At 48.1% G+C, this 22,560-nt stretch overlaps 1 protein-coding gene across 2 annotated transcripts in view; it reads right to left on the bottom strand.

The window, feature by feature from the left end:
• The window catches only part of Tab1 (TGF-beta activated kinase 1 (MAP3K7) binding protein 1), a 35,552-nt gene that overhangs the window by 2,362 nt on the left and 10,630 nt on the right, over positions 1-22,560 (bottom strand). Inside the window, exons 2-10 of one of the 2 annotated variants that reach the window (XM_037197677.1) lie at positions 11,740-11,876; positions 11,220-11,373; positions 10,145-10,231; positions 9,551-9,689; positions 6,759-6,872; positions 6,430-6,541; positions 4,366-4,510; positions 1,986-2,247; positions 877-1,033 (exon numbers count right to left, since the gene is read on the bottom strand). In XM_037197677.1, coding sequence (XP_037053572.1) covers positions 877-1,033; positions 1,986-2,247; positions 4,366-4,510; positions 6,430-6,541; positions 6,759-6,872; positions 9,551-9,689; positions 10,145-10,231; positions 11,220-11,373; positions 11,740-11,876 — 1,307 coding nt within the window. The remainder of the gene's footprint in view (positions 1-876; positions 1,034-1,985; positions 2,248-4,365; positions 4,511-6,429; positions 6,542-6,758; positions 6,873-9,550; positions 9,690-10,144; positions 10,232-11,219; positions 11,374-11,739; positions 11,877-22,560) is intronic. The other variant, XM_028871174.2, reaches the window with a different exon arrangement.

Genomic DNA, 22,560 nt, shown 5'->3' with positions numbered 1-22,560 from the left:
TGGCCAGCTTTGTGGACACAGCTGGTGGTTTCCTGGGGAAGCCTGGTGGGGAGGAGAGGCTACCCATGGTTCCCAGATGTCTATCCGCCCCTCCCATCCACAAAGGTGGCTGCGGGAACAGCAGAAGGGAGGCCCTCTGAAGAGGCAGAGGCAGAGGCAAACAGGACACTCCCTCCCCGCCAGCCCTTCTAATTGGCCACATCCGGCTAAGCTCTATCCATGTAGAGGGGCTGGGTGCGGCAGCTGTATTATTCCACCAATGTAGGGCTGGAATGTGGAAACCAGATCCCCCTGGAGGGGCAGGGTGGGGGCAGGGTGCACAGTCAGAAATCAAGGGGCGGGTGGACCACAGACCTGTCAGGCAGGTCTGCGCTTTGCCCCTCCTCTCAGGCCGTGGCCTCCATCCCCAGTGCCCTTTAAACTAGACAGCTGACAGGGATGGTAATCGGGGAGAGAGCAGCAGCTCTGAGGAGCCAGTACAGGCCAGGCAATGTTCCCCGACTAGAGATGCACGAAACCAGTGACCCTATGTTACAAGCTCCCGAACTGGAGGAAAACCAGAGAAGCTGCCCACGGATGAATGCCGGCCCAAAACACCATCCGTCAGCTGCCTCGCTCCTTTCTCAGGCCTCCTTCCCTACCCTGTCCGAAACCTCCACCTGCCCCAGGTCCAGTTTTAACACCTACTGGAACTAATGTACAGCTCCTTCCTGCCTGTGTCTAAGGAGACTCCTGTGGGGAACTGGAGAGAGAGGTCCAAGCCTCCAGGGTCCCCAGGCCTCAGGGCCTGCCTCACCCCACCCTGCCGGGCCCCAGGGCTTGGATGGGCAGCTATCTCCGTCCAGGCCCCCAGGACTCCCCAGGTTCATGGCTTACTTGGTGAGGGTGGGGGTGGCTTCGTCCAGGGTAGGGGCACTGTGGGCGCCATTGACCATCTGGCCCTGAGAGGGCATGACGAGGGAGAGGGTCACACTGGTCTTGCTGGTGTTCTGGGCACTTGAGTAGGGCACAGAAACAGGGTACACACGGCCCCCTGCAGCAGGAGAGAGAGCAGGAGCAATGGAGATGAGTCTGGAGGGAAGCAGGGTAGTAGGCTTGAGGCTGCTCTGAAGTGACAAGGGCTACGTGAGCTAAGAGGCACCTAACGCCCCAGCATGGCCCTCCACTCTTGGGGTGGCCTGGGGTAGATGTTCCTGAATGGCAGTGGGACCTCCCTCCAGCAGGGAAGCCCACCGAGGATCGCGGCAGGCGTGGAAGGTCATGCTGCGTGGCCTAATGAAAGGGTGACTGCCTGGCTTTGCACAGATGCCTTCATCCAGAGGGTAGTCTGTTTCTGGTTGAGGCTGACCCAATGAAAATATGGTTGCGATAACAGGCCAGAGGGACTCCAGGAACCCGGGTGTCCATGGGAGAGCAAAACCATGCGGAGGCGGGAGCTCCAGGGTTTGCTTGTTTAAAAACAGAAGGAAATGTAGCCCTTAGGACCAGTACAGAAGGTCTGACCTCTGTCCAAGCAACTTTATTCAAGGACTAAAGAGGAAATAGGGACAGAGTGAAATGTCTCCTCAGCCCAAAGTGGTCGGACACAGTGCCAGGTTCTGGGGTGGACCATCTGTCCCCACACCTGACCTCATCATGCTAGAGCCTTTCCCTTTCCTGTTAGGGTTCTAAAGAGGGTGAGAAGTGACCGTGCTGCTGGCAGGGCACAGGCTAGGGGCACTCCACCACCAAGGGTGGCAACTATCCCCTCTGCTACCTGCCTCTGTGATGGTACACGGTGTGCTCATGGATCAAGACTTTGGGGGTGGCCCAGGCAAGTGATATCATCCTCACTGTACAGACAAAAGGACTCAGGACGGACTTGCAGCTCGGAGTCTCTACATCTGGCAGCCTGTGCTGAGCGAGGCCAGGCCCCGGGTTCCACCTGCATTCCCAGCAGCGAGCTCCCCTCGCCCACTCTGCACTGCCTCCAGCCCAGGACTCACCGCGGGGGCTCCTGTCTGCACAGCAGCTGGCATACACACCTGGGGCCGGGGTCGGCGCAGGCTGGCTCATTTCACCCAGTGGGTAGCCAAAGTTCCTCACCAGCAGGGTCATGTCCTCATGCCGTGGGCAGAACTTGGCACGCTCCCCACCACTGGCAAAGGTGTCACCGTGGATACGCTTCACACGGTCTACCACAGCCTGGGCCACGGCATCCAGGGAGGTCTGCTTAGCAAATTCGGTGTCAATCATGGCTGCAATCTCCTGGGGGGTGTGGAGGGAGAACTCGATGGGGAATGCAGGGTGGCCCAGGGGAAGGGGCCAAAATTCCAGGGCCCAGTGGAGGAGACTTAGGGATCACTAGCCTAGCAGGTGAAGGAAGTCTCTGCCAGTTAAACTGTAATCTGAGCTTTTTAAGCTGTTCAGGGTAATCCTTCTGGAACACACTGAGCAGAAAGGTGTGGGAGCCTGTGATCTCTCTTCTGGCTTCCACACCTCTAAATGGGTAACATCCACCTCAGTGGGGTTACATAACCTAACGGATGCAAGGGCGCTCTGAGGACTGCTAAGAGATGCAGGGCATAGGCTGAGATTATGCCATCTTCCCGGAGAAAACACCTATTCTACGTGCAAGGCATTTTGTCAGGAACTGCCCTCCAAGAAGTCCTCTGTCTGGTGTATTCTAGAACCTAATAGATGCTTCTCAATGCATCTATTGTGAAGACCAAAAGAAAAAAAGGAAAAAAAAAAATCACACTGACCGATCAAAAGCTTGGCAGATGTGGTATATATGTTTGTACCCCAGCACTCAAGAGGCAGACACATGGGGATCATTGCAAGTTCCAGGCCACACATAGTGAGACCCTGTCTCAAAAAACAAAAATGAACAAACAAAACCAAACAAAAAGACCAAAAGCACACATTCATGTCCTCTGCCTGATGACTGGTTGTCACATCCTGAGGGTGGGGGTGGGGTCGGGAGGAGGGACCTGGCACTGAGGTTTGGCTGTGTCTGGCCAGCCACACCACCTGAGACAGGATCCTAGACCTCCTCTGTGAGGAAGTCACCACTGGCCCTCTATGCTACAGGCTGCTGGAATGAAGGGTGAAATATAATGGGCAGGAAACCCTGGACACAGGGACGAGGTGACAGTCAGGCTTTAGTGAGCGGAGGAAGCCAACTGAGGGCACAGGACACACCTGTGAACCCCAGCACTCAGGAGGCAGAGGCAGGAGGTTTCTAAATTTAAGGCCAGCCTGGACTACACCATTAGTTTCAAGCTAGCTTAGGCTACAGAGCAAGATTCCATCTCAAAATGGAGAAAGGAAGGAAGGAAGGAAGGAAGGGAGGGAGGGAGGGAGGAAGGAAGGGAGGGAGGGAGGGAGGGAGGGAGGGAGGGAGGGAGGGAGGGAGGGAGGGAGGAAGGGAGAAAGAAGAAAGCAAAGCAGAGAAGGATAAAGGATTACCTTCTTACACGTACAAGAACCATACCAAAGAAAAGAGGAGCGGGCAGATCTGAACTTAAGGTACAGGCAGCTCCCCTTCCAATGCTAGCCCAGCATTGTGTCACAGGCCTGTATTCCTTGCTACCTGAGGAGCTGGGGCAGGAGGATGCTGTTTGAGGCCTGTCTGGTTTACAAAGTAAGTTCAAGCCTAGCTTAGGCAACGGCTTGTCTCCAAACAAAACCAGAATGGGCTGTGACTGTAACTCAGAGGTGGAGTACCTGCCAAGCAGCCTCAAGACCCCGAGTTCAGTACACAGAACACACAGGTCCTGTGTGACCCTGGAAGTCTCTCTGACGGCCACTGTCGGTCTGTCTTGGATCTCTAAGGTGTAGAGATATAAGGAGCTCCCAGTGGCTGAGTACTTTTGTCCTCTCACTCTGGAGCTCCCCATAGTCCCCAGAGGGAGAATCTGTCACGCGGCAGGGAAAGGTAGCCCTAGGCCCGGTGGGAAGGGAAATGAGACCAAAGCCTGGCAGCATTCTGGGCAGCAGGCCGTGGCCCTTTTCTTTTCTTTTCAGTTTATTTATTTATTTTATGTATGGGTGCTCTAGCTGCATGTACATCTTGTGCCACAAGAGGGCATCAGCTCTCACTAGAGATGGTTGTGGGCTACTGTGTGGGTGCTGGGAATTGAACTCAGGACCTCTGGAAGAACAGCTAGCGCTCTTAACCACTGAGCCATCCCTTCAATCCTGTCAAGGCCCTTTCTGACTCTTTCCTTTCCTGAAGCCCGGGGGCAGTATAGTTCCCATCTTTTTGCTTCAGGCCCTGGCTCTGGTGACAGCCCTTGAGAACCAGGGCTCGGGGTCGCCAGCACACTGCCCATGGGTCCGCCCGCTATGCTCCACGCCACTTGCTTGCCCTACCCAGCTCACCTGGTTGGCCTGCCCGGGTCCATGGGCCGCCTCCAGGGCCTTGTACAGTCCCTCGGACATCAGCACCAGGAAGCCTGTCACGCCATCCAGAGGCTGTGCGCCGTGGATTTCCGGCTCCGCGATGATGGGTTTGGACTTGGCAGCACTATGGGAGAGTGGAGAGAGGGCTGGTGTGGGAAGGCCCCCGGGGCACTGCTTCTGCTGAGGGTAAGAGTCTACACTCAGAACAGAAAACCTTTGACTTGCTAAGAGGGAAAGCAGAGCCGTCTCCTGAGGCAGCCCCTAAAGTGAAGCCCAGGGGCAAGAAGACAAAGGTCAGAGGGCAGATCTGGGCTCCACTCTGGGCTTCCTGCCACAGCCACAGCCTGGCCTGCGGCAGGGCGGGTGGGAACGGAGCATCAAGATGGCTGTTACTTGTGTACGTGTTAACTGATAAGGTCTCGAGTAGCCTTTGCTGATTTACAATTATGTACCCAAGGATGACTTCCGGCTCCTAACGTTCCTGCCTCTGCCTGTCAAGTGATGGATGACAAACCTGGACCACCACGGCACCTGGCTGGGAGGTCATCTTTCAAAGGCCTGTCTGTCAGCTGGGTGATGACATGGATACCTGTGTTCTCAGTACAGGGCAGCTGTGACAGGAGGAGGATGTCACAGCCAACACGACATAGGCACTACCATGGGTCATCTCAGTCTGGGTCACTAGAAAGAGCTATTTTGAAATAAAAATAAATTTAAAAGCAAATAAAAGCCCATCCTCTCGCTATAACTTGAACTCTGCCAAGCTTAGTGTCTATTTCAACTAAGACTCCATATAATACCGTGGCAGATGTGTGTCAGTCATTATAGTGTCAAATACTCTAGCACATGTGTCCTGTGAGGACATTTTTGAGAAAACACTGAGAGGAGGGAAGTCTGGGAACATCCTCAGTGTCATTACTCGGGGTTGCTCAGGTAGATGCTGACACAGCCGTCTGCTGGAGTCAGCGTCTGTTACAAGGCAGCTGTGCATGTGTGGAGGGACAGACGCCTTCATGGAAGCAGAGGCACATGACCTGTCCTGACCACCCTGAGCTGCTCCGTGTCGTGTCAGTCAGATGTTAATAAAGTGGTTCAGAGAGAAGACAGAGGGCAGAGCTTGGGGGTGCGCCCTCAATCCCATGACACACAGAAGCACACAGTGCATGTGTGTGTGCTAAGACATCTGGAGGCGGGATACACAAGGGACGAGCATCCTCTCTCTGGGCGGGGTGGGTCTGGCTTGGGATGGAAGGCTGCACGCATCCTTTCTGAAGTGTTTTAAGTCACAGACCTCCTACCCAATAAAGTAAACAGAACCCTGCAAACTAGGGGCAAAGCTTTCCAATACTGGACATTCAGATTCTGGGAGGAAAAGGAATGTTAACTTAGCCAGGAAGCCTGGCCTTGCTGAGGGAGTCTCTAGTAAAAATTTTCTGGCTGTGACACAATGCTGGAGTGGCACCACACAGGCACGTGTGAGAAGTTCCCCACCACAGCTAGCCGGAAGCGAAGGACCAAATTCAGGCTGCCTGGGCCCATCACCAATACCATGACTGGCCAGGGTCCTGAGTGTCTCCATGCCTCAGTTTCCCCTCATGGACATGCCTGTGGGTTAATGACAGGACCCAGCTTAGAGGGTCTGGGTAGGAGGTGAACAAGAGGTCATGCCTAAGGAGTGAGCACACCAGGCCCGGCAAAGGCTAACCAGGTAGGACCATCTACCTGGCCTAAGTCACAGACAGGGACTAAGACCCCTTTGGTCTTGTCAGTTCCTGTTCACGCTGACACCACGCTGTCACTGGACCCTCCCGCCAGGCTCTGTGGCACTTGTGCTGCCCTGGACTTGGTCAGTTCCCTCCTCGACCCTGTGGGCCTCGCTCACGGGCCAGACTGCTGGCCTGGGCCCACTGCACACCCAGCTCTCTGGAGGTAGAGAGTGTCTTCTTGAGCCCATAGCGCCCCCGCTGCCGCGGTGGCCTGGGGTGTTTTTACCCAGCTCCTCTGCCCTCACAAACGGCTGGAGCTGCAGGGGTGACCACCTACCTGAGCAGGTCAATGTCGGTGTAGCCGTATTTGACCTTGTAATCCCCAATGCGCCTGGTGCTCTCCTGTCCACAGATGATGCCCACCTGCTTGACCTTCCCTGCATCCAAACCTACCGAAGAGAGGACAACTCAACAGGCCCGTTTCCCCTCAGTGAAGAGTGGGAGGGGATGGTGACGAGACAGCCACACACACGGTGAATGAGGACAAAAGAAAGGGAAAGGTAAAGGATGCCCAGGCACCACAGAGTGCGACAACGCAGTGTCCCCGCGCTCAGTCCCTAACCTCCCTGTTCCCACAGGTCTCCGAGCCCCGCCTCCCCCACTCACCCAGCTGTGAAAGGCGGAAGAGCTCATCCTCATTCTCCGTGGTGTGGTCCACGTTCAGCTGTGTCACCTGTAACCCATCCACCGTGGATTTGCACAGAAGGGCCCGGTTGGTACCTGCAGCACAGTTTGACCAAGAGTGAGCCGAGGGAGACACGGGACCCACTGACACACCAGGGGAGACAAGCAGACGTCACGCACCAAGGGGCTGAGACACGGGGGCGATTCGCCAAGCAAGGGCAGCTGAGTCAGGACAGAAGCAGGCTACATGTTACAGTGTGCTCAGAGGACTGAGCTTACTAAGACACTGGTCCTTAGGGACCCATACCAAGTCCTCAGGTCATCATGGCACAGTCTCTGTGGTTGCTCTCAAACCATTTGGGAAGAAGGGGCTCCGGAGGAAACAAGACTGGCCACAGGACAGTAACTGTCGGGGCTGGAATGGGGCATGGCGGCTCACTAACTACTATTTACCAGCCGTTTTACATTCTGCAAGTTGATCCCTAAGGAAATCTTAAGAAAAGGAGGAAGAGGAGCTGGAGAGATGGCTCAGCGGTTAAGAGCACTGGCTGCTCTTCCAGAGGACCTGGGTTCAATTCCCAGCACCCACATGGCAGCTCACAACTGTCTGTAACTCCAGTTCCAGGGAATCTGACAGCTTCACACCAATGCACATAAAATAAATTTAAATAATTTTAAAAAGAAAGAAAGAAAAGGAGGGGGCTGGAGAGATGGCTCAGTGGTTAAGAGCACTGGCTGTTCTTCCAGAGGTCCTGAGTTCAATTCCCAGCAACCACATGGTGGCTCACACCATCTGTAATGAGATCTGGTGCCCTCTTCTGGTGTGCAAGTGTACACACAGAACACTGTATACATAATAAATAAAATCTTTAAAAAAAAAAAAAAAAAAAAAAAAAAAAAAAGGGAGGAAGTGAGTCAGGGATGCCATGAGCCCTTATAGTGGTTTGAAAGAAAATGGCCCCCAAAGGGAAAGGCACTAATGGGGGGTGTGGTTTTGTTGGAGGATGTGTGTCACTATGGAGATGGGCTTTGAGGTCTCATATAAGCTCAAGATATCACCCAGTGAGACAGTCTACTTTCTGTTGCCTTCTGATCGAGATGCAGCCAGCACCATGTCTATCTGCAGGCTACCATGCTCCCTGCATTAATGATAATGAACTAAACCTCTGAACTCTAAGTTGCCACTCCAATTAAATGTGGTTCCTTTGTAAGAGTTGCTGTGGTCATGGTGTCTCTTACAGCCCTTACAGTGTGCATCCTACACAGGTTCTTGGGTCCCTTGAGGGCCCCTCCTCTGGCCTTAAATACAAATGTCCCCATCACCCTACTTCCTGCTGTTTTTGAGAGTGCAGAGTAGGTCTTCACTCTAGGTAACTTCTTTCAAAAGCAGCAGCCATGGGGCAGGAGATGTTGGGAGCATAGAGGTTCTTGCAATCATAGATAAGCACTAGGGAAATCAGGAATGTTAGACATGCAGGGTTGTCTCTTCAAAGGAACAGATACACAACCTGTTTTCCACCCAGAAAGCTGGAAACAGAGGTACTTAACAGCCTAGATGACCTCTGTGCTATCTTTAAGGCCAGGTCATGCATGGTTCCTCCAGGCTCCCACAAACAGGACCTGACTGAAGTGGTTAATAGCCTAGGTGACTTCTGAGCTATCTGTATGCCCAAGACCACACCAGATCCTTCCCTAGGTCCTTAACAAATGTAGCCAATCTATAGAACACATTTTCATAGAAGAAGTGACTTGTATTTGGAAAAGTTTCACCGGGTGTGGTGGCACATGCCTTTAATCCCAGCACTTGGAAGGCAGAGGCAGGGGATCTCTGTAAGTTCAAGACTAGTCTGATCTACATAGTGAGTTCCAGGACAACCAAGAGAGACCCTATATCAAAAAAAAAAAAGAAAAAGAAAAAAGAAAAAAGAAAAGAAAGAGAAAAAAGAAAAGGAATGAAAAGAGTTTTGATATAATTATACTTTACTGTGCACACAGGACTGAGTTATACTTGGAAACATTTTTCCAAACTGTACTGTACTTGAATATGCCTAAAATAAACTGCCTGGTGTCAGATTCTAGCACAGGGGTTCTCAGCCTTCCTAATGCTGATACTCTTTAATACACTTCCTCATGTTGTGATGGCCCCAACCACAAAATTATTTTATTGCTACTTCATAACTGATTCTGCTATTGTTATGGGTTATAATGTAAATATCTTCGTCTTCTGATGGTCTTAGGCAATCCCCATGAAAGGGTTGTTTGCCCCTAGGTTAAGAGATGCTGCTCTAAGTCTGCACCAACAACAGGCTACTGAATCGTGTTGAACTGAATTTGCCTCCCAGGGATTGGATCATTACTCTGCTAGCCCTGTCAGAAGAGACCCCACACAGAGATGGCTCAGCAGTTAAGAGCACTGGCTGCTCTTCCAAAGGATGCAGTTCTGTTCCCAGGACCCACATGGTGGCTCACAACCATCTTTAACTCCAGTTCCAGGGGATCAGATGCCTACTTCTAGCCTCCACAAGCACCAGGCACACATGTGGTACGCAGACACACATGTAGACAAAACACTCATACAACACATAAATTAAAAGCAAAAATAAAATGGATGCAATTCATCCGAAGCCAGGACACCTGCCCTGCCTCTTCTGCTCGACTTCCATCTGGGATTGACACATACAACGGCGTGAGGCGGGAACAGGCCCAACAGCCCTGGGAAGCTCAGGGTATGCTCGTCCAGAAGGCAGGTGGGTGCAGGGCGGGTGGTGGCTCACCAACATTGGCGACGTAGAGCTTGTTGTTGAGAAGGACCGCCACGACGGCCATGGCCCCTCCTGATGTCTCCCTCTCCAGTGTCTTGAGTCTCTCAAGGATCTTCTGATACTGAGGTGGCAACTGGTGTTGGGGCACACCCTGTAAGTCACCATCAAGAGAGATCAGAGCGGCACAGGTGCCTGAGGACCACCTTACCAACCCTCTCTTTCCCTGAAGATAAAGCATGTGAGGGCCCTGAGCAGCCAAGACAGACAGATGACAAACAGCAAAGACAAAGCCAGGCTGGACACCTATGGGAGGCCTGGGAAGGCCACTGGTGCTTTAACCTGAAGGTGACCCTGGCTCTGGACTGAACCAGAGAACAGAACCTAGAAAGGCCTTTCCTTCCACCGATTTCTGCTATCCAAAGATGATCCTTGGAAAAAAGCTGCCCACTGCTGGCCAAGAAGAGTCCCCATAGGGATACACTCACTGCCATCCCAGCCTCCCACCAGGATGCTGCCTCCTGACTCCTCCTGCAGGCCCTCTGTGCCCGTGGGTGAGGAGCAACACAGGATTAGTGCTGGTACCCAGCAGTACAGACAGGCCATTACCTCGGGCAGCTGGGACTGGAGGCTGGCTTTCTCAGCCAAGGCATCATCGATGGACTCCAGGAAGCTCCTCTCTACCACATCGAAGGCCTGAAGGGACACAGGGCAAGGCAAGGGCTGGCTCAAACAATACCATCACCTCCTGCTAAGATGTCCCTATGGAGAGTAACAGATCCACAGCATTCATTGCAGATCCCATGTGACGGGTGAGTGGCACACATCATTTCTGCCTCACATGTGGGCCTTCCTGTCCATTGTTTGACAAAGACCTTTAGCTGTGGGATGGGAGAAGGTGCTACCTAGGCAGCCTTCGAAGGAATCAGAGAGGCAGGCGCAAAGGCCAAGCCCTGTGCTCAAGACCCGGGATGTGTAAACTCCAGCGCTGCACGCCGGGGTTCGTGAGAAGCGAGAGACCCTACCCACAGCACCGGGCTCAGAGGAGTGCTTGGTCAATGCGTCTGAAGTGACATGGAGACCTCTGCTCAAGAGGCCTTGGTCAGGACCTGACGGACACTGGGGAAGCAGAAAGCTCCCCCTGGTACAGCCTCCGCAAACTCCAGTCCTGGAGCCCTGACGCCATGGAGAACAGGGAAAGGCTGGGGCAATCTCTCAAAGGCCAAGAAGCCTTCCTGGGTAGAAGGAAATCCCAGCACACCAACAAAAGAAACGCAGCCCTGGCCAGTGAGGTGTAGGCCAGAACCAGAGTGGGGGTAGTTGCTGAACATGCAGGATGCCGTCAGCACTGGAGAATGAGCCCCTAACCACATCCCAAGCAAAGAGGTCACTGGTAAGGACCTTCTCCCCACAGGGCCTCCATTCTCCACTCCAGGTGATGCCTCCTCCCAAGTCAGCCCTGCTACCAATGGGAAAACTGCTGCTCCCTGCCTGACCTAGACTCCTGGGGGGCAAGGAACCCTTGCTTCTATCAACTGCACCCAGAATTGATCTTTGGTAGGGGATGAAAAAGCAGGTGATCTTCAAATCACCCTGTCCACATTTAGAGCTGCAGGGCCCAAGTTCCAGAGAAGAGAGGCCACACAGTCAGCCAGGCCCCCAGCAGCCAGCCCAACCCCCTTACCTGCAGCAGGACCCGCCGCACATCCGCCTCAGTGTGTTCAGTGTGGAGCTGACCCAGCAGCAGCTCTGCAGAGAGCCTCTGGGCCACGAAGTTGGTCACCCGGTTGCCATCATAGCCATTGAAGACCCCATACAGGAAGCAGTTGTTTTCACTTCTAGCAGAGGGGGGGGGGGGCAGGAAGAGGGCTGAGACCAGGGGCATGAAGGTGATGGGAAAGAAGGGACGGAATCGGGGAGGGACTAAAGGCAGAAAAGGCTTCAGGTATTCATCTAGGCCCCACATGGTGACCATCATTTCACTATGAAAATGACCTGCTTGCTGATCCTCCCTCTCAGCCTACTCCATCCCTACCCCATAGCAGGCCCTTGGCTTAACTAGACATGGAAAGGACCACAGTAGTGGTCACTTCCCACAGGCCCCACTTCAGAGGCAAGCCTCGTACACGGTAGTGGCAAGACAGAATCTTTTCTTGCTCATGAACTGACTTTCTCTGTCTGGTACAGCAACCCGCCACACATACCTGAACTTGAGCCAGCTGTCCTCCGGAGGGTGGCTCTCGATGCCCTTACCATCGGCAGCGTAGCTACGGTTGGAAGCTGAACCGACTCCAGAGAGGTGACACAGTGGCAGGTCATCCGTCCAGCTTGGCTGCTGCTCCTGGGAAACACCAGGCAACTGTGAAAGCCCGCCATCTTCCCCAGATCCCATTGCACCTGCTTCTCCAAGGCCCACAAGATGGTTTTGTCTGGGAGATGGCGCTTCTCTGAAGAGACACTTTTACAAAAAAGGTTTCCTGTTTTCGTGGTGTATCCACAAACTGGTTCCCATGGAAATCCTAAAACGGCAGCATCCCCGAGTGGAAAGCTCAGCATGGCTTCTCAGAGAGAGCGAGCTGCACTACAGGGCGGGAAGGGCTAGTGCAGCACAGGCCTAAGCCCATCTTAGAGGACTCTTTGGCCACACGCCTCCCACAAAGGTCCTGACTGAGCAGCACGAAGGAAACCAGCTGCAGAACGCCGCCCCAGCGGCACGATGCCCGTCCTGGGTGCAGCCTGGATCGTCTGTGTTATAAACAGCTTCCCACACCTGCTCTCAGGAAAGCAGCTGGGACCTGGCCTTCGGGAACTCTAGCCTGCAAGTCAGTCTGTCATCCTTCCTGATATGGAGGCCTCCACCTGTGTCCCTTCCCATCTCCCCCACATCTTCTCCACCAGCTGCGGCCTGAAGGACCATGCACACCCTTTTTCTTGTCCACCAAGTCTTCTGGGATCACCGACTGAGGGGTCACTGCCTAGTGTACCCATACTGCACCCTGGTTCCATCTCTCATACAGGATGTTTTGCACAATAACTGCAGATACACACACACACACACACACACACACTCCAAGTTTTGGCCTAAACATCCAATTCTCTCTCTCTCTCTCTCTCTTTTTTTTCCAATACAAGATTTCTCTGTATAGCCCTGACTGTCCTGGAACTCGTCCTGTAGATCAGGCCTGCATCTGCCTCCAGAGTGCTGGGGTGAAAGGCATGTGCCACCACTGCCAGGCAAACATCCAAACTCCTAATTTTGCAAGGTTCCTAGAGGTGGCCCTTAAGCACCTGTATTTTCTTTTATTTCCTTCTCTTCTCCTTTCCTTTTGGAGGTAGGACTTATTAGTAGGCAAGACACAGCAGTAGGAAACAGCACAATGGGAGGCCTCGTGAGTGCAGGACTCAGGACTATCTGACCCCATGGTCACTGGGGATGGGTTGCTTATCAGCCATGTCTTCATGTTCATGTGCAATAAACTTGAGAAGACCCTATCTGGCAGCCAGGGAACTTGGTCTTGTGCGAGGCCTCAGTTATACATTCTCTATTCTGCAGTTAGGGAGGGTGGACGGAAGGACCTGGCTAAGGTAGACAGTGGCCAGTGTGCCCTGAGGCTACCCAAAGCACCCTGCATATATAGCTGAAGCCTAGAGCATAAGATTAAAGACACAGACACCCACTGAAAGGCTATCTCAAAGGTCCAGAAAGCAAGTACCCACACGGCAGGCATCAGACCTATATGTGGTACACACGCAGGCAAAAAACATTCATACACATAACATAAAATACTTTGAAAAAGTTGGAAAGTTTTATTGAAATATTAAACAATTACGACCACCAGATGCAATTTCTTACATGCTAGTGTAAAACAGCTGGGTGGTGGTAGCAGATGCCTTTAATTCCAGCACTTGGGAGGCAGAGGCAGAGGCAGGTGGATTTCTAAGTTCACGGCCAGCCTGGTCTACACAGAGACCCTGCCCCCCCCCAAAAAAATGCAAAAAAGGAAAAGAAACGAAAGAAAAAGATGTAAAACCACTTCAGCTGGCTGCTCCAGATATGGAAAGAGCTAGCTTCTGTGGCAAATTTCACCTTCTGCTATTTACATAGTGAGAAGTCAGTTTATAGACATACATATCCTCTGCTTTTATACCACATCTATCTATTTCAAAGCTTTTGTTCAGTACTTAGTGCCCTGGAGTCACTGTTGCAGGGTGTGGGAGTCTGTGTTATTTTAAATGATCACGTAGTGAAGTTGATCTCTTTGGGTGTGTAGTCATGCTGATACACTAGATATCTGTATTACTACCTCTGGTCAGGACACAGAATGCCTGACATTTCACATCCATTGGGAGTTTGCTCTACCCACCCCAGGCCTGGCACACTGGCCTGTTCAACATCTTGTGATTTTGCCTTTTTAAGAATGGCATCTGTCAGCCGGGCGGTGGTGGTGCACACCTTTGATCTCAGTACTTGGGAGGCAGAGGCAGGCGGATCTCTCTGAGTTCAAGGCCAGCCTGGTCTACAGAGCGAGATCCAGGATAACCAGGGATACACCAAGAAACCCTGTCTTGAAAAAAAAGAAAGGAAGGAAGGAAGGAAAGGAAATAGCACCTGCCTAACCTGGTCAGCACTGGGTATCATCTGTCCGTTCTTTACTTCAGAGACTCTAAAGTATGCCTGATCTGGTGGGGTAATTTGCATTTCCCTAATACTTAATGATACTAAATATCTTTTCAAGTGTTCACTTGCTACCCACAGGTCCTCTCTGGCAAGCATTTCATTTATGCCTCCTTTTGATCTGCACTGTGTACCAACAGAGTTCTGAGAGTGCTTTATATATTTTGCAGTACAGTCCTTTGTTGACTACATGATTTGTAAATACTTTCCCAAGTCTGTAGCTTGCCATTCCATTTACCTCATATTGGTTTTGGTAGAATAAACATAAATTTTTGATGATTTCAACGTTATTGATTTCTTCCTTTTCTGGTTTGTGCTGTGAGTCATATCCAAGAGCTCCTTGAGTAGCCCAGGCCACAAGAACCTCGCATTCACTAGAAATTTTACAGTTCTATGTCTACGTCCGAGACCTCTTTTGAATTCATCTCCGTAGCAGGAAGCTCCAGGTCAATGTCCCCCTGCATATGGCTGTCCAATGGTTCTAACACCACCTTTGAAGATCAGCTTCCTCCACTGAGTTACCATCAGACCTCTGCTGTGTTTCTGGACTCTGTTCTGTTCATCGCTGTGATGAACATTTCATCCCTTCAGCTTTGTTCTAGGACGTCTTAAATTCACCTGCAGCACCAGTGATTCCCAGCCTTCCCCATGCTGGGACTCTTCAATACAGCTCCTCATGTTGTAGGGAACCCGACCATAAAATTACTTCATTGCTATAATTTTGCTACTGTTATGAATTGTATAAAAATATTTGAGATGCAGGACCTACAGGTTGAGAACCTCTGACCTAGGATTTCTCTTACTGTATTATTTTTTTTTTTCTAAGATTGTTTTGGCTAGCCTAGTTTCTCTGCCTTCCCATGTAAATTTTAGAATTATTTTGCCCATATCCAGGCCTACGGGTACCAGCCTGTAATTCCAACATTTGAGAAGCTGAGGCAGTGGGATCACAAGTTTGACACCAAGCTGGGTTATACAATGAGACCTTGTCTCAAAAAAAAATGAATAAATGATTCCAATTACTTAAATCACAGGCCAGCCTGGAGAGAACGGACATCTCCACTCCACCAATCTCTTGATCCATGAATATGGTATGCCTCCACACTCATTCATGTTTTCCTCATGGGATGTTCGCTTCAGTCACAATTTCACCCCAGGATGTGAAGAGTCTCTGGGTCTCCTATTAGTCTTTGAGGATTATATCTAAAAGTTACTACTGGAAATGAAATGCCTCTGCTTAGCTCTGGGACATTAAGTCAAGTGAGAGCTGTGGTGATATTTTAATTGTGAACTTTGAGTTCTGAAAAAGCTGATTCTACAATCACTCATTTGCTAGACGTTATGGCCATCATGGGTATACCTGCACAAATTAAAGCTGACAATGCTCTGTGGGAGTCCATTTTCAGGTTCCTTGTGGCTTTACCCAGCAGGTCCACATAGAGGATGATTAGGACCACCGGCCTGAGTGCAGGTGTCTGAGATGGTCTGCACTTGGCTGTGCTGGGGGAGAAGGTCTTTTGCTCCACCCCTTGGTGTCTCTATAAATACCCTGGGGCAGAGACAGTCGGGGCCTGTTGGAAAAGGTTCCAGGCCCTCTTAAGGTTATCCTTTATTTTCTATCTGTTTATCTCCACAATATAAATCCTTCTATCTAATATTTCCTGCTGCTGGCACTCAAGAAAACTCTGGAACTCTGGGTAATTGTGGGGTTAGTGGGTAAATGCCCCACAGAATGGCACCATGAACAGGGACTAAAGAAAAAAAAGGAGGGGGGAGGACAAAGACAAATGAACAGGGACTAAAGACAAAGTAATAGGGACTAAAGAAAAAGGAAAATAATAGTTTTATTACAGAGTTTTTGGCAAAAGTATGAGTCAGCCCTGCCAGTGTTATGGAAATATATATATTATTGAGGGACAGGGGTTTTATCCTCGAGAGAAAAGGAAAGCGGACTGGAAGGATGTCCGATGCTGCAGCGCAAAATTCTCTTCTGTCAAAATTTTCTATCTTCTATCCCTTTCTCAATTTCTATCTGTGATAAGTATAAGGTATAGTGTAGTAATATAGTATAGGAAAAACTTAGAAGTGTAAGATCGTGTAGAAAAAAAGTAAGACAACTAGACAGAAAAACTCTTCAATTTTCTAACTTTGGGGGCTATGAATGCAAACTGGGAAAAAAAACTTTGAGCTTTATGGGTAGTAAAAAAGCTCTTCTTTGAGCTTATGGGGAAGAAAAAGTTTCCTGTGGAAGCTTTTGGCCTAGGGACAGCTGAAATGCTAAGTAAGTCCAAGCGGCAGGAGAAAGTGATTTCTTCCTGAGGCAAAAATGCGGGTGTAAAAAAACCAAAAAGTTTAAAGTTGGGAAACTTTGGGAAAAGTTGGTCTTTCTCTCTTGGGAAAAAAATCTTAAAGCTTTTCTTGAAAAATTCGGAAAAAATCCTAAAAAGCCTTAATCTTACTCAAACTAAAAGCTCTCTTAAACTTAAAAACTAAAGCCTTTAACTTTCTTTCTCAGAAGGACAAAAATTAGAATCACCTGAAGATACTAGTATGGGGACCACCTGTGATTAGTTCTAAGGGAAAACAACAAACCTCTTAAGACAGCAAAACCTGGGGCTGGAGAGATGGCTCAGTGGTTAAGAGCACTGACTGCCCTTCCAAAGGTCATGAGTTCAGTTCCCAGCAACCACATGGTGGCTCACAACCACCTGTAATGAGATCTGGTGCCCTCTTCTGGCCTGCAGGGACACATGCAGGCAGAATGCTGTATATATAATACATCTTAAAGAAAAAAAAAAAAAAACCGCAAAACCTCTCTAAGCTCTCCTTCAAGCTTTAAAAATCCTCCCTGCAATGCAGGAGACAGGGACAAGTTCCTAAAAGCCTCTCTTTTAAGCTCTGTCTCTTCAAGATAGTACCCTGAGGGAAATGCTTGTGTGTGAAGAGCCATAAAGAGCCAGCCCAATAGAGCAGGAAACTTTACCTGAGAAAAGCAAAAAAGCCAAGCTTTTCAGTTACAGCCAAGCTGAGGCATCAAGGGTTTTGTTTCTGAGTGAGCTATGAAAAGGTGTTCCTAATCTTCCTAACACAAAGATCCCCTGAAGCATTATATCTCTTCTGAGCAAAAACCCAGAGGCAAGTGGCCAGCATCTCTGAGTTGGAGGGCATTTCATGGATACTAGGGTTCCTGCAGTTGTAAACTTCCTGGAGCACAGAGCTGAGGCAGGAAGGTGCAGGACCCAGGGGAAGATTGCTATAAAGAACAAAGAAAGCTAAAGCCGGTGGGAACGGCACAGTTGTCTGCTTTCCTACAAGTCCCGGGTTGATAGGGCCACAGCTGCGAAAAGAAATCTGAGAAAAGCTTTCCTATCAGAGAAAGGACCTTTCTGGGAAAACAGTAAAGCTGAACTGTGTCTGAAGCAGTTGTGCTGCTGAGTCAGAACGCTGTCTGGGGAAAGAGCCCAGCCAGGGCAGAACAGAACTATCCAGGAGTAAAGCTTTCTTTTCTGTCAGAGAACTTTTTCAATTTCACGTAAGTTTCTTCATATCTAAGACAACGTTCAGTGTAGAAACTGCTTTCCTTGTTTTAAGGATTTTAAAGTGGTTTATTTGCTCTTATAGGTAGCTTTTTATCTGATCTAAGCTTTCTAGCATTGCTTTAAGAAACTTCATTCTTAGCTGAAAAATTTTTGGACAGTATCACCATCTTTAGCTGAAATAATACAGAAAAGCCTGAGCTAACATCAAAAACGGTGAGTTATAGAATACTACTGAAACTAAAAAGATCTCTGTGAGAGCAAAAGTTGAACTGAAATTGTTAACTACAGAAAGATTTTTGTTATGGATTTCTTCATATTTGGAAGGCTCATACCAGAATTTATCATTTGAATTTTGGGACTTAATGAAATGAACAATAGATTTCATTGCAATGGGACAATTTTGAGTTTACTTCTAGTTATGACCTAGGAACTGTTTTCTGGAATTGTGTTAAAATGGAACTGTTTAAATTAAGAAATTTATTGTTTCTACCTTGACTCAAGTTGCAGTTTTGTGTATGCATATATGCTGGTGATTCATGAATTGTTCTGTTAAAAATGCAATTATTTTGTGGAACTGTTTATATAAAAATGGAATTACTTGCCGGGCGGTGGTGGCGCACGCCTTAAATCCCAGCACTCGGGAGGCAGAGGCAGGCGGATCTTTGTGAGTTCAAGGCCAGCCTGGTCTACAGAGCGAGATCCAGGAAAGGTACAAAGCTACACAGAGAAACCCTGTCTCGGAAAAAAAAAAAAAAAAAAAAAAAAAAAAAAAAAAATGGAATTACTTATGGAACTGGTTTTGTGTTACAAATGGAACTGTTTAAACAGAAAAGTTTGGATTTTCTAACTAGGCTTGAGATTTGCTTAAAAAATTATAAAGAAAAGGAAGTTAATATTCCTTAGTCTATTTAATTTAAAAAATTGTTGAGTGGATTAACATATTTTGTTAGTAAAAAATGCAAATGGGGTATACTAAGAGTATACTAAGAGACCATTTTTAAAGTGTAAAGAGTTTTATTAAGAAACTGCATTTGGATGTTTTGCTAAAAGTTTTCAAAGTGTTAATGGTTAGATACTTTTTTCAATTAGATACCGCTTTTCAATATGGGTTTGTAGGAATTGTATGAGTTTGGGTTTTCTTCTAACTAGGTTCGAGTTTGTTTTAAAAAATTATAAAGAAAAGGATGAGTTATAAGTGAATTAAGGTTGAATGTATGTTCGCAGAAATTATGTTTAATTTATTGATATTAATACACCCTGGTTTTGTGGAGTTAAGGAAATATTTAAGTTTGTGAATACATCAGAAGTTTTTCCTATGTTTTGTTAGCAAGAAAATTCAAATGATTAAGAGTTAAAGTTGTAAGACGGAGAAAATTGTTAACTATCTATAGCACCATATATGTTAATTCAAATGGTTCTGTTAAGAGTTTGCTTTGAGTTGTAAGATTGGAGAATTGTGACTATGTATAGCAATATTAATGTTAACCTGTTAATGATAATGATGAAGCTAAGGGATTCTTTAAGTTTGCAATTGCACTAAGTTTTTGGTTTAGAAAGGGCTTGATGCAGCAGCTAAAGACTGCTGTAATCACCTTGGACCAAATCCAAAAGAGAAATGCCATCTTTATCATCCTCTACTCCCATACTGGGAGGTATAACAGCTATGGAGATTGCTGTAAGCTATTAATGAGTTATTTTCTATATATTAAGAAAGGGGGACCTGTGGGAGCCTGTTTTCAGGTTCCTCATGACTTTACCCAGCAGGTCCGCATAGAGGATGATTAGGACCACCGGCCTGAGTGCAGGTGTCTGAGATGGTCTGTCCTTGGCTGTGCTGGGGGAGGAGGTCTTTTGCTCCACCCCTTGGCGTCTCTATAAATACCCTGGGGCAGAGACAGGGCCCGTTGGAAAAGGTTCCAGGCCCTTTTGAGGCTATCCTATATTTTCTATCTGTTTATCTCCACAATATAAATCCTTCTATCTAATATTTCCTGCTGCTCGCACTCAAGAAAACTCTGGGGAAGTGTGGGGTTGGTAAGTAAATGCCCCACAATGCCCCAGCATATGTCTTTGTTAAAATGAAACAGTTTTTTGCTTATTACAATATAAAGCATATTACAGATATACCATATAATCCTACAGGCCAACCAGTTATAGAAAGATCAAACAGAACTCTAAAGGATATGCTAAATAAACAGAAAGGGGTAACAAAAAACCCCAGAAATAGACTGCATAGTGCTATATAAACTTTCAATTTTCTCAATGCTAATGAGAAAGGTACAACAGCTGCAAAGAGACATTGGATAATAGAAAAAACTACAGAATTAAATCAGCCTGTATACTTTAAGGATGTGCTGACCTCAGAATGGAAACCAGGATATGTGTTACATTGGGGATGAGGTTTTGCTTTTGTTTCTACAGGAGAAGATAAGCTGTGGAAACCATCAAAATTAATAAAGGTTCGATTTGAACAAGAGAGACCTCTTAATTAGCAACCAGCATGACCATCAAATTTAAACTAACTTATACCATTAACACATGCCTTTTTATTTAATCAGATATAACTTGCCAAAAGGGAACCTCCCCAAAGTTAATCTTGGGGAAAGGTTTTTGTTTTTGTCAGAGAAGAGTAGACCTGCAATAATAAATCTGAACGTGTATATCCTAGGTTCAACAAAAGCAGAACATAGGGAGTAAAAATTTATGTCTCTGTAGATACCCTGAATTCTGTTAGCCATCAGTAACCTCATGCTTATAGTTCAGCCAGTAACTTCAAAGAACTACCTCACCCCTAGCCCCCTTGTCCAATCCCAAGCTGCATGTAAACCTTTCCTATATAAACCCCTTCAAGTGAGTGCTTGGGCCACCCTCCTCCACCCGCTGTGTTGGATGTTGCTTCAGTAAACCTTGCTTTTGCATCTCGGTGAGTTCGTGTCTCTGGTGGTCTCTTTGGGGGTCTTGCACCCAAGGTACAACATGGCATACACCTGTAATCCCAGCACTAGGGAGTCTGAGCCCCTTGATAGCCTGCTCCCAGGGCCTGGGAAGAATCTATGACCAGCTAATAATCTAATCTTGGATGAACATGATATACATGATGAAACTCTTTAGTTTTCTCTCTACATAGCTTCTTTCCTGTTCTTATACTTAGCTCCTCTCTGTCCCTTCTCCTCCTGTCCTCTCTTTTCCGTCTCTGTCCTCATCTTCAACCTTTTTCTCTATCTTTGTTCCTTCCCCTTCCTCTCTGGACCTGGTCCCAGTCTTACCAGCAACCTGACTCATACCTATTCAAAGCAAGGCTTCCAAGCTCCCTACAAGAGCCAAGACAGCTAGCTTCATTTGTAACCCAAAGGGGAGTGAATAGAGGAAATGGGGTCAGATAAGGCCTGGAAAAAGTCAGAAAGGGAGCCGGGCGATGGTGGCGCACGCCTTTAATCCCAGCACTCGGGAGGCAGAGCCAGGCGGATCTCTGTGAGTTCGAGGCCAGCCTGGGCTACCAAGTGAGTTCCAGGAAAGGCGCAAAGCTACACAGAGAAACCCTGTCTCGAAAAACCAAAAAAAGAAAAAAAAAAAAAAAGTCAGAAAGGGAATTTATGTGCTCAAAATATATTCTAATAAGTGGTTAGGTGAAACATTATGAGTCTATCATAAATGTGCTCAAACTACAGTCTTACAGGTGGTTAGGTAAAAGAGTCTGTAAGTCACTAAAATAAAACTGCCTCTGTTTTCCTATGCCGCCATATACTGGCAGGGCGGGGTAACTCTGCTCAGAGCTAGGAAACCTGTCTAATAGCTATATTGTACCTGGTATGCAAAAAAACCGTTTGTTCTGAGTCATTGCTCTGGAATGCCATTTGGGCTGTGAGAGGAAGGAGGGTCTGAGCTTCAGTTGCACAAGAAACAAAGCTATGCCTAGGATGCTAGAGAAGAATTTCAGGCCAATGCACTGTTAGTTCTTGGAAGCATACGCAGCATAAGAAGAAAATCACTGCAGGAATCAGCTAATATATACACAAAAGCTAAAATACCACCAACACTTCTTAAGCCATGGCTTGACCTTCGGAAAAGTCCTTGACCTTTCCAAGTAGTAGCTGATAGTAGCTGGATTGCATACATTTTCCTGCGGCCCGCAGTACCACCAAGCCTAATTTTCTGGATTTGATCCCAGGACTCAAATGGTGGAAAGAGAGAGAGAGCCAACTCTTACAAGTTGTCCTCCAACCTTCATATGCATGTCTGCAAACACACACACTCTCTCTCTCTCTCTCTCTCTCTCTCTCTCTCTCTCTCTCTCTCAGAAAATTCTTAAAGAAAAAAGCTAGTTGCTACCATGTGCAAATAAAAGACACATACCCTTACTGGAAAACCTGCCTTGGTGTTACTCAGGAAGCAGTGTATGGTGGGGACCCAGGAAGATGCTCTGGGTGGGCCGATGTACTGACCACCAAAGCCATATTTAGCTGATAAAGGAATAACAAACTCTCCCAAATCAAAAACCTGTGAGCATAACAATGTCGAAGTACTCAGTTGGTACCCTGACCTTCAGTAATTACAACTACTGTCTGGAAACTCATACACTGTATCTTTTTTTTTTTTGAGAGGGAAGGATTTATTAGGCTTACACTTCCACATCACTGTCCATCACTGAAGGAAGTCAGGACAGGAACTCAAACACGGCAGCAGGATCCTGGAGGCAGGAGCTGATGCAGAGGCCATGGAGGGGTGCAATACACTGTATTTTTAAAAAATCTCTTTTTTCAGGGACTGGAGAGAGGAATCAGTAGTAGTTAAGAGCACTGACTGCTCTTCCA

The sequence above is a fragment of the Peromyscus leucopus genome, chromosome 20 (genome assembly GCF_004664715.2).
Source record: "Peromyscus leucopus breed LL Stock chromosome 20, UCI_PerLeu_2.1, whole genome shotgun sequence".
Classification (NCBI taxonomy): domain Eukaryota; kingdom Metazoa; phylum Chordata; class Mammalia; order Rodentia; family Cricetidae; genus Peromyscus; species Peromyscus leucopus.
The sequence above is the reverse complement of the archived record's forward strand: the minus strand, read 5'-3'. Positions and strand labels throughout refer to the sequence as shown.